Genomic DNA, 13000 nt, shown 5'->3' on the forward strand with positions numbered 1-13000 from the left:
TTTTTTTTTTTTTTTTTAACCAATTTTTTTATTCGTCAAACAATTATTTTTTTTTTTAGGTTTATGTTATTGCACTATCATTGTATTTTAATGCAATGTTACTTATTATTGTATCTAAAAGATAAATTTCACAAACTATAGTTTCAGTATCTGTTATTGCCGATTTGGCTTGCTACATAACACTTAAAAAATACCCCTTGAGTTATTTTGATTTAGAAATTACTGAATGGAAATTTTCTTCGCTCCCCGTTTGAGGTAAGGACATTGTTAGCGTCATAAAATGATTGATTTGAATACTTATCGTTTTATCTGATAGTTGAAGGTCATCTTAGAATAAGATATTAAGAACGGGAGGGGAGGGAGAGAAAATAAGGAATGTACTGATCCCAAGCTCTTCAGTTTTCAATATTCTTGTGTTGGATGTGGTTGTTGTTTACGCTGCTGCGCTGTCCTGTTAATCTACCTCTTCAACATGTCAAGTAGATGTCAATGCTCCAAAGGGAAGGGATGAAAGTTGTTATCTATTGTTTATGGAAGGCTGACATGTTCCCAGCGAAATTGTTGCATACAGTTAGACTGAGATGTTGCACATTCCCCGTTTTCTAATTACACATTCCTATGATTCTAATTTTTTTTTTTTAAAGACAAGTGTTGATGGATAATATTAGTATTTTAAGTTAAAAAATAAACAAAAATGGCAGTTTTTAGTAAATTTACAGTCTTAGATACTTCTTGTAAGACCTATGTGCATCCATGGTGTGATTCTTGCACAGCTGCTTCCTTGGACCTTTTATTACCATGCTTGAAGGAGTCTTTTAGGATTTATTTAATTGCTTATAGTGTAAGTTAAATAACTATAACATCACCTTACCCATTGCATCAAGTACTGAATGTATATTCATTATAGGTTGCACTTATTATGAGGAAAAAGGTTCCCTCGAAGGATGAAATGAAAAATACAATTTTAGGAATCATTCGATCTTGTATATTTCTGACATCACATGGTATAGGTTACTCAGCAGTGCTGTGTTTTTTGAGGTATAATTTCGCAATCAATACATTATAGTACAATAATTCAACAATTAAATAAAGTTGTGTCTTTTTATCGTATGTTTTTAAAATCATGTTTTCAGGAGAATCTTAGGAAACTTCAATTTTTTAACGGTATCATTCCTACCATCTTTTTTATCTAGTATAATTTCTATTTTAATTGAGCGACCTTCAAGAAGAGGGCTGTTAAGTTTATATGTAACTAATGTGGTATGTAATACTTTCTAAGTTCCTTTTACATTTTATTTAATAAATAAAATTAGATAACATTATTTTCTCTTAAAGGCATCAGAAACGTTGTTCAAAATGGTGGTTTCTCGTAATTTATTTAAACCAATTCGTTATGGCGAAGTACTTGTTTTCTCGTCATCTATAGCTTTTTTATTATATTTTTATAAAGGACGTGGCTTACCAAGGGATCCAATTTATTCATTGCTGAGGTAATATTGTACTTGTTTTGATATCAATCAGACAAATAAAATTAAAAATATAAATAATAAGTGTTGATTTATTTTTTCCTTAGGTTTCTAGTTGGACCTTATGATGAACATGGTTTTCGTAAGGAAGAAAAATTATCTTACCCTCCTTCTCGCCAGTTTGTAACTGATGATCTAGACTTTTTTACAAAACTTTCTATAAAAATAAAATACAAATTCAAAGAAATAATTCACAAAATCAAAATATTATCATCACATCCATCATGCCCTCATCCATTTAGCTGTCTGTATTATATTCTTCAAGTAGGTAAATAAATAACTGTTTTAATTTTAGAAAAAAATGAATAACATATTTTCAATTTTAATTTATTCTTGAATCCCAGGGTTCTTCCAAGACATTTGCGGTAGGTTTAGTCTTGCAGCTGGCTTTGAAAATTATTATAAATTCAAAGAAATTGATTAAAAGGCCTTCACATTTCAAAAATGTTGTTTTACAAAAAGAAATCTTCAGATTAGGGGCCACATTTGCCAGTTTTACTGCATTGTTCAGGGTAAGTATTAAATTTTGAATATGTAATATGAATTGTACATTATGCAATCAAGATTATAGTTTAACTATAGATAATAGTTTTAACATATCGACAGTAGAGCTCTTATACCGAACATACCTCCTATTTGAAAATTGGTCTGATTCTATATTTTCCTGCATACTCTATCAATACAAATGAAATTGAAAATTTCATATTATGGAAATCTGTAAGAAGCATTCTATTATAAATAAAACAAAAAAATTATCTTATACGTCTCAAAAATATTTATTTGATTGCTTGATTTACAAATAGATGATATCGGTAGCTCCTATTGTTATTTTCATTTTTAAATTTATTTACTATGGTTGCTAATAATTAATTAGTTTATACTTTTTTCCTAGGAAATACTATTCATTATTTCTAATTTTCCTATATTCCATTAAGAATATAAAGTTTTAATCAAGTAAATAAGAAGTGTTTATTTTTTTTAATGTAAAAATCAATTGTTTTTTATTATATAAAGTAAAATCTAAGTAGTACTTCATTACAAACTAACTTTAATATTTATATGAAAGGAATATGGTCCGGGTGCGGTCAAGAAAAACTCAAATAGTAGAAATATACTAATTTAATGAGTCAACGTTTTGCCCCACGTTGTAGGGCTTCTTCAGGGCTATTTTGACGGCAGTCAAAACTAAAATGAATATTTATAATGTGCTATTATTTCATAACAAAACATCCTTCTTCATAGAAAGGATTAATTATTCTAAGAAATAGAATAATTAATGAAAATCAGGTCAAATCAATTTAGGTCTGACCAAATCCATAGAGTGAACTTCTGTTTGCAATGGTTGAGATATGAAATATTTTAATAGAACGTTCAGAAGTATGATTTTTATAATTAAGACCGAATATTAATTATTTAAAAGGGCTTTTGGTTAGTATATATATTTTTATAATGTTGATGTAACTAAGTTAACAGTTTATAAAGTTAAAATTGCTCATTTCTATTTTAATTTTTTCAATCATTAAATATTTTGTTGTCAATTAATGAAAATTCATTATAAATAATCTTTTCACTTTCTTGAGGCTGGTTATTATTGTTTAAATAAAATAAATTGTATCCAATTTGTTTAGTCTTTATGTTTTAGCCAAACTTTTGCCAATTCGGCCATCCTCTAAGACAATATTAAATTCAAATTTACACTCACATCAATTATTTAAAAAGCTTTTGCAGGCTATTTTGCCCTGGCAACCAATTCATTCACAATTATCCTATTTTGTCACACTTCACATCAGTATTAATATTAAAATAGAATTTTAACATTAATTTTAATGTTAAAATAGAAATGGGCGATTAAACTTTATAAATGGTTATTAATTATTCTATTTCTTAGAATAATTAATCCTTATTATAAAGGATATTTTGAAATATTTAAGCTTTTATTTCACAATATGGGATCTTTTCTTTTCAACAATTATGAATATATTTCATGGAATTAATAATTATATAATTTTTGTGTTGTAATAGTGTATGTAAATCTAGAAAATCCTAATTGGACCAGTTTTTTTATCTTTGAACAAAGAAAATATAAGATTGGCCAATTCATTCAATATAAATTTTACCTTTGTTAAGTTCAAATACTGATCATTTCTCATTGATGATGAGACAAATTTAAACATATTTATTGAACTTACTCTCTCATAAAGGTGTCTTTCTAGTAATATAATATAGCCATTCTTTCATTTGGACAGTTGCAATGTTTTAAAATGAAAACTAAATTATTTTTTCAGTGGAAATTTTTAATGTTCTGACAATACAAAAGTACTGATATGAATTTACTCTTAAAAACATAGATACAGTCATATATAGTCAAATTTTCTTCTTTTTTTATTGGCTCCTTACAAATATCTTCTAGTATATAATTTTTTTTTTCTATTTTTTACAAAACCTTTTTTTAAAGACTTAAATATATAAAAATAAAACTTTAATTATAAGCCTATAACTTTATTTAAAAAATGTTATATATATATTGATAACTTATTTTCTCGACTGTTGTAGGTATATAATTTTTTTTTTTTATTGGTGGGTCTTGAGTATTAGTCAATAATACATCTTTTGGCGACATTTCACAACTTTAAGATTTGCATAGTCATGCCCTACGATGAGAAAATTTTTATTAGTCAGAGATTGCACTATGTACTTGTAGTATTGTGGAAATTATTTGAAGGGAATGTGTGTTCTAAAAAACTGTGTTTTTCTCATTGTAGGGCATGACTATCCAAACAATAAAGTTGTGAAACGTCGCCTTAAGACCCACCAAAAAAAAAATGTATATATATAATTATTATAACTATGTACAGGGAATGGCCTGCTTACTGAGAAGATTTAAAGGTTCTGATTCTGACGTGATTGCTATACCAGCTGGTTTTATTGCTGGTTTGGCTTTTTTTCTGTACAGAGACAATACTATTGCTCTCTATTTTATGTGGAAAACGTTTCAGGTGATTAACGAACATTAAAATAAGTCTACTTGGTTTTATATTATGAATTATGAACCTGTTTTAATATGATTATTATATTAATTGTCCACAGATATCATATAATATAGGCGTAGAGAAAGGCTATTTTGTTGACATTCCCTATGCCACTGTATTTTTTCATGCTTTTTCCACTGCCATCTTATTTCATGTTGCTTTAGTGGAACCTAAAAATCTTAGGCCTTCATATTGGAAGTTTCTTCAAGCTATGTCCAATGGAAGGTAATTTTAATTTATGATACTTTAAATCAAATTTTTTCTTCTGACGATAGCATTCTTTATATAATTCATTTGAATATTATGAGAGGTGGTTCTCAGTATATTTTCAGTACTATCCCAATAATTTGTTTTCTCAAGGGTCTCAGGATTGTATTGTTTGTTTGTTTGTTTTTGTTCAGTGTCTTAAAACATCACAGGTCATCCATCAATGCCATTAACTTCATATTTATTTTATTATTATTATAATTATATATATATTCCCCCCCCCCCCGTCTGTTTGACGTTATATTTTGTGACAGCAAATCTTTTGATTTTAAAAACTGAATTCAAAATTTTGTGATATTTCTTATAGTAAATATATGTATTAAAAACATTGTACTTTTATTCTAATTAGTTTACCTTTAGGCAATTATAATTTTTAAAAATGATTGTTACACTTATTAATAAATGTAAAAGCCATATAATATGTAATGTCACTTCATACAAATCATAGAGACTCTGATTTTAATCTGTATTTCTGAGGTTTTCTCCCCTCCCTCACCTGAACTAGTTAAGCGTTATAGTTCATGATGGTACCTGTAGCTAATTTTTGTTTAAATAAAAATATGATGTAGCAAACCGGAATTACATTTGTGATGAACTATGTATGAGATATTTTTTAGGTTAACTTTTCAATTTAAATTGTTTAAAAAATCTTCTTTTTTTTCAGAATCGGACAGATGGATAGGAAATGTATCGATGCATTTGGATTAAAGACGAGTGAGTCATTAGCTGCTGTCTTAGCTAGAGAAAACAAGGTTTCAATATCGACCAATCGTTGACTTCAATCATTGCAATTATATTTTTATTTTACCAGTGGTAATTGAATTTTTAGATGAAATTCTTTTGTTTACTGTTTATGGTGTGGTTTTGATTTTAGAATTGATGTCTCAGATAAAGCCGTGTTAAGGATCGAATAGAAAGGTACATCAATAAATTAAAATGAATCCATATGTTAATTGACTATTGTTATAGAAAGAATAATTCGTGATGCCAGATAGTTCTAAAGGGTTTGAAAAGTTATGTAATATTGTGACCTTACTCTCAACGATCGATATACCTTTCATAATAAATCAATTAATTTCAAATACAGTATACAGTCCATTTGCTAAGAATATCATATTAATTTATTATATGCTAATTATTCCTTCTTAGCAGTCTTATGGAATATTTGAAAATTATGAGATACGAGGGCTGTATAAAAAATTCAAGGAAACAGAAAATTTATTATTCAGTGATTTGTGACATTCCCTAGATAGAAAAACAAAATTGTGGCAGTCTTAGGACTGGCCAACAGAAGTGAAACGTATGAAAATGAAATAATATATTAAAATTTAATTAATAAAGATCATACGTTCCCTCTCATAGCTGAAGGCAGAAAATATTAGTTCCGGAATAACAATAATAATAATTAAAATAGAACGGTCATTTCCTAAATCAATTCAAGTGGGAAATTTGATTATATTGAAATTGTACTGTATATGAACAGGACCTCATTTTATTAGAACGGCATTACCAGGATTGTTAAGATCCTCTACACTCCTACTCTCCGTTTACAATATAAAATTTTCCTACTAAAATTGATGTGTTGCCCTCTGCCTTCCACTTCTGTTTATCTCTCTTAGCAAAAAATCAATTTACTCCCATATATTTATTTAGTTGTAGAACGTCGGTAAAGAAATTTCACTTCAAACCTAGGTAATTATAGTTTTAAGAAACAAATTCATTTATTTTTTTATTTTTAATCATAAACCAGAGTTTAAAATTATAAATAATCTTTAGTATGTAGAGTAGTTAGACACTTTGTTAAAGAAAATATATTTTTTATTTTTAAACAATATTTTTATATATTTAAATAAAAGAGATACATTTTAATAAAAGTGCATATATACACTCACACACACATATTATTTTTTTTTACCATAATTTTAATTAATGAATTTGGACATTCACTAATGGTACCTCCATTCTCAGCTATTATTCGTAAATAATTTACATAACCCAGAGGATTATGCATTGAAGATGACAGTAATAGTAATAAATAGTCTATACATTAATTTTTTTAAATTTAAATAATCAATGCACTGCAATATTTGAAACTTATTAAAACGAGATATTATTTTTGAAGGATTGATTCATAGCACTAATGAGTCCTGTAAGTTTAGAAATAATAATATAAAAAAAAAAAAAAAAAAAACTACGATGTAAACAATGAAAAATTTATTAAGGAATCACTTATTCCAGAAACGACACATGTACTATATTGTTGTTGTTTTTTTCAGATATTCTTTAAGTTAAAAAAGAAAGTTTTTTTTCAGATATTCTTCAAGTTAAAAAAGAAAGTTTTTTTAGCTTATTTTAGGAATTTAATTATATGAATTATTACAGAAGATTATAAATAACTGTTCTTGTTATGTGGTATAACCGTGATACTAAATTAGTTGATAATATAATACTCTCCCTCTAAAAAGAATTATATATAAATAATGCATATATTCATATACATATATATTTAAAGGGAGAAACTTATAACTGAGGCCGAAATGTTGATGCACATTAAAAATAACTTAAAACTTTTAAATTTTAAAAATGTTTTGTATACCAAGACTGCACCCTCAACCAGTGTTGGGTAAAAACTTATTGTAATTACATTTAACTATTATTAGTAATTATTATTACTTTCGTTCAACTAGTATTATTACCATTATTATTATCATAACTACATATGGTGGTTCATCAACTAGTTGAAATTAATAATCAAAATTGTAATTTTATTTCCGCAGTTCCAAATTACAGTAATTGGATAATAATTGTATTGCAACTACTTTTTGTCCAACCAACTTCTCCTCACTATAATATTCAATAACTTTATAATGCCTGTGATATTTTTTTATTTCATGATACTAGGTTGTTAAATTGAGCAATCCCTGTTTCAAGACATACTCATACACACAGAAATTTGTGTATGTCAGGCTAGGAAAAATTTTGTATCAATATCAAATTAAAAATAACAAATAAATTAACATTTTTAATAAATATTAAATATTTAACATTAAATTATATATCTGATGGCAATAATTTCCTTTAATTTCTATTCGAAATTTCAGAATATACCACATTCAATATATAGTAAGAGAGGGCTCTAAATTCTTTCAATAGGCTTATTAAACAATCTACTGAAAATTTCAAGTAGGTTTTGATAAGAATTCAGCAAAAATTCTCCAGATATTTCTTACCTGGAAGTATTTTAGGGTCAGCTAATCTTAAAATCTCCATTATCAAAAAGTTGTAAGTTGCCACAAATAAATCTTAATTTTTTTATAATCAGTTTAAAAACTAATCTTTCATCAAAAAAGGAAATCAAAAAATATTTTTATATGTTGGAATGAAATAAACATCAAAAGAATTTGGAGACAATGTAGCCAAAAAAGATTTTTTTTTTTTTTATTAGATGCAAAATAATTTTTTTGGTGAAACAAGTCTAAAACCTAAACTGCTCATAGAAACTAGGGGTATATAGCTTTTATAACATGCTTGTGATCTCTATTTTTCATTCCTTTTACAGTCTTTAGACTCCCATATTATTTTTAAAATTCACATAAAGTTTCATAAGCCACCTGATTCTTATATTGATTATAGAGGATGACTTGATCAATATTTGTCATTTAAAAAAAAATTAACTTTTTTATATTTTTAATTTTAATGAAATAATATGTTTGTTTTTTTTATTCTAAGGCAATTCTGTACTTTACTTTGTTTTTATTTATTTTGAGAATTATATAAGCCTTTTTGCTTAAATTTATTTATTTATTAATTTTATATTGGTGTACTTCCAATGTTTCAGACAGTCTATCCATCTGCAGGGGCCTATTTTGAAAAACAGATACAAGTTTTTTGTTACATTAAAGTTTTTAAATAGAGCCAAATTTTCCTTTCTTAATTTTTTACTATGGTTACTTTGTATACATTTAATATATTCATTTATTTTTCTTTCATTTCAGTTCAATTTAGGATTAAAATTTTGTAATTTATAAAAAACCTTTGTAACTGTTTTTCAAAATACGCCTTTAAGGGGATGGAGGGAATTTTTAAAATTTCGGACATATTAGCACACTGATAATATTAATATATAAAGAAATTAAAATAAGAAGGCTAATAATTCCCCCCAAAAAAAGGAGTGATATAGAAATAGTTTTGAGTGGCTCATTATTACATGACTTTATAATTATAATTGAATTTATCATTAAAAAAGAATAGTAATACACTAATCTAATTACATTATTAGTTATAAGATATATATTTTGGTTACGGGTTTTTTTTTTTTTTTTCTAGTTTGTTCATATTTGTTATCAAAGCTCATTTCTTTTATTTATTTTTTTAATAGTCCTCAATATTTATGAAAGATAAGATATTTTTAAAAGACTGTTACGATAGATAATTAATTACGCCGCCTTAATTTACAATGAAACCGATATAATAGTTATTATTGTTGAAAAGTTTTCCTGTGATATTACTTTGATTAAGTGGATAAGAGATAAGCATAAAATAAGTGACCTTAAGAACATGACATGTTTTGTACTTGAAATTTTCTCTTACACTAGTCCTTTATTGTTTGATTGAATGTTATATATATATATTATTTTTTTTATGTTTTAACAAAATATAAAATTATACCTATTGTTACTTACTCTTTGAAACATGTATAAATAAATATATATATTTTTAATACATTGTTTATTTATTTATTTTTTATTTGAGTTTTACTATAGATTGTACTATAAACTGGAGTTAATTTATAATAACTCTAGTTGCTTTAAGAAAATCTGTAGGATGACCTCAGTAAAGAAAGTAATCACAGTCTACGGTACTATCTTAGAAATAAGTCTAATTATAAAAAAAAATTTGTGTCAGATGTGCTGCTATTCAAGAAAAGTAGCCATATATATTTCAAATGAATACAATAGAAAATAAAATTACACCCTTGTTTAAAATTAAATCAATGAAACAAATTAATCATTTCATCATTATTAAACACTGAAGAAGTAAGATGCTTAAATTGTTTATAATGGTTGTCATGGTGTCTAGATTTAAACTGAAATATATATTAAAATTATGAAGATGATCAGGGGTGCGGTCAAAAGAAAAACCAAATATAGTTAACAACTATTTATTTGCTGACGATTCGCCGCCCCACTTCATCAGGGCTAAGATACAAAAACAACTAAAAATATTTTTACATAGTAGGATAATAAAATACAAAAAAAATAAATTAAGGTAGGGTTAAAATATTAAAAATTATCATATTTACTTTTCTATTTTCATGTTATTACGTGTCCTGTTCATTTTTAACCTCATACTTGGCATAATTTTTTTATATTCTAATCATTGTCTATTTTATATTAATACTATTTTAATTCTTCTTTTCTTTTATTTGCATATGATTTTCTTGTCACTTATATTTACCTACCTTAATTTACATTTTTGTATTTTATTATCCTACTATATCAAAATATTTTTAGTTTTTTTTTTTTTGTATCTTTTTAGCCCTGATAAGGCTCTACAAAGTATGGCGAAACGTTACCAAATTAATAGTTGTTAGCTATTTTTTAATTTTATTTTTACCATACCCCTGATTATCTTCATAATTTGAAATAATACAGTAAATTATTTATATATACATAAAATGAAATAAATATTGAAGGGATGAGTCGTCAAGACAAATAAAGTAATGTAAGTAATTGTTTAAATAAGGACTACTGTGATAGAAGAATTTAAAAATGGTTCTTCTGATTGAAGAATTTGAAAATAGCTCTATTATAGATTTAAATAAGATTCTGGGTTAGGCAGGTCAAGGTTACAATGAACTGTACCGAATAAAAGATGAGGAAATGATTAATAATTAATCGATTACAATTGTATTTTTAATAAATAATCTTTTTTATTTCCAGTTTTATATCACACTTTCACTATAAATAATCTTTTTTATTTCCAGTTTTATATCACACTTTCACTAACTAGAAGAATGACATAATCAAATATTTATGCTAAAACATTTTTTTTTGTAAAAAAAAATAATGGAAGTATTTTTACCAGAAAAAAAATACCTAATGTTAAATGCTGGATATTTATTATTTAAAAAATATATAAGTTTAAGTTAATTTTTGATGAGTATTGATATTGCCATAATTCAAATGTAAACACAAGGTATGGACTTGTACAATATTTTTTAATTATAAGATTTATCTTTTTATTTCATGTGAGTTTTTGTGAAAAAAATCCTTCTTATCCAATAATACATCCAATATTATACATAGTGTTCCTTAGTAGTTACAAAGTGCTATATATCAATATTAAAATACTTTGTATTGGAAGAAGATAATCTGGGTGGCGGTCAATAAAGGTATCAAAATAGTAAAAGAAAACTATTTCTTGTTAAACAACGATTTGCCCCACTTTGTAGGGCTTCGTTAGGGCTAAATGAAAAAACAAGATACAAACATTGTAAAAAAAAAAATAATAACTTTTTGTTTTGTTTATATAATATATAAAACATTTGTTTTACATATTTTCTCTATTTTTATTTCAATATTTTGTCAATTCTTCCAATGTTTTTTCATTTAGCCCTTACGAAGCCCTACAAAGTGGGGCAAAATGTTGGTTAACAATAAATAGTTCTCTTTTACTATTTTAATACCTTTATTGACCGCCATCCAGTTTATCCTCCTACAATAAAATACTTTGTCATTGTTGTATAATGTAGACAACTTGGATATTTCATTTTCACTGTAATGAAAAATAAAATATCCAATACATAGTCTAATTAAATTTAACCCTAACCCACATATCAGAGAAGACACCAGATTTTTTTTTTTTATTAACAATATTGATAATTTGCTTTTTTCATTTTACAACAAAATCCAAGGTTCTATCTATATCTAGTAGCGATACAGAGGAATGCATTAAAACCAATACATTTACTCTCATTTAAGGCCATTAGAGATGTACAGTAGTGAACTGTGGGGAGCAGGATCCTGTACGAAAATAAAAAATTGTAGGCATTTTGAAACAAGATTCTAAGAATCACAGTTCATTCCCCCTGGTTTGTAGGAAACAGCCAATTGCATCGTGATCTGCTAGTAGAATTGATAGATGATTTCATAAAAAAAAAAAAAAAAGATATAAAATTCCACTCCAATCTACCAACTGTTGAAGATTCACTGGCATACAATTTAGGCGATGCAAGACATTCTGTTATAAACTCTTTATTTAATTATTATTACTATTATTTTACTCCCCCCTTTTCTTCTATCGAATTATTTTTTAGTAAATGTCAATTTTTTATTTTTTATAATTCTAAATATCATCTAAATTCTAAATATAAATTAAATATCATCTTATTATTTTCTCTGGATTATTATTATTTATTTTTATATTTTTATAAATGACCTTTTTTTATTACAATCGTTCATGGTTATAGTATTTCAGATAATTAGGGGTGTTTTTTTGCATAAGACTATGCCCCCAATTGTCAAAAAACTCACAAACTGTTCCAATAACCATGTAAGACATGGCGATGACCAATGATGTTTTGTGCCACTAAATAAAAGCAAACAAACCATGTAAGAATAACCAGGGCTGATCTATAGTAATAAAGAAAAAAAATAGTGGAATGCCATGGGACAGGTGTAAGTTGCAATTTAAAATCATTGAAAAAAATTATGGATAAAACACAAAAATATATATTGGTTGCTTATCAGATATATGAGGTCAGTTGTCATGACTTTACAATGACAATTACTTGGATGTTTCATTTTCATTTTATGAAACAATGAAATATTCAAGTAATATACATTATAAAACAATCAATTTATGACAAAGTATTTAAATATTGATATATAGAACAATGTAACTACTGGAAAGATGGTTCAACCTGCAAAGGTAAAGGAACATTAAGTGTGTAATAAAGAAATTATAAGAGGGATTTTTTTTTCACCAAAAATAAAAAGATATGATCTATTAATTCGTTATTAAATAAAAGTAAAGTGCTCATGATTTTTGATTCATTGTATATCACATTAAATAATATTAGCGAACCAAACCACTATTCTCTTTTTTGTTTTACATTTATAAACAAATTGGTAATCCTTAATTGATCTTATATATATGAAAGAAATGAAAAAAACT

General features: G+C 26.0%; 1 protein-coding gene across 1 annotated transcript; it reads left to right on the forward strand.

The window, feature by feature from the left end:
- Positions 1-368: 368 nt before the first annotated feature.
- Positions 369-11964, forward strand: LOC106678313 (transmembrane protein 135). Its single transcript, XM_014416753.2, has 9 exons — positions 369-841; positions 908-1038; positions 1134-1260; positions 1336-1490; positions 1574-1790; positions 1871-2038; positions 4382-4522; positions 4614-4780; positions 5487-11964. The coding sequence occupies exons 1-9, from the start codon at positions 695-697 to the stop codon at positions 5596-5598; spliced, it is 1365 nt and encodes a 454-aa protein (XP_014272239.1). The 5' UTR covers positions 369-694; the 3' UTR covers positions 5599-11964.
- Positions 11965-13000: the final 1036 nt, after the last annotated feature.

Source organism: Halyomorpha halys, unplaced genomic scaffold (genome assembly GCF_000696795.3).
Source record: "Halyomorpha halys isolate HHAL.00 unplaced genomic scaffold, Hhal_1.1 Scaffold134.1, whole genome shotgun sequence".
Taxonomy (NCBI): Eukaryota; Metazoa; Arthropoda; class Insecta; order Hemiptera; family Pentatomidae; genus Halyomorpha; species Halyomorpha halys.

Coding starts and splice junctions, on each gene's coding strand:
- LOC106678313 (XM_014416753.2), top strand. CDS start 695: ATGGCAGTTTTTAGTAAATTTACAGTCTTAGATACTTCTTGTAAGACC. Junction 842..907: donor TTTATTTAATTGCTTATAGT/GTAAGTTAAATA, acceptor TATTCATTATAG/GTTGCACTTATTATGAGGAA. Junction 2,039..4,381: donor GTTTTACTGCATTGTTCAGG/GTAAGTATTAAA, acceptor AACTATGTACAG/GGAATGGCCTGCTTACTGAG.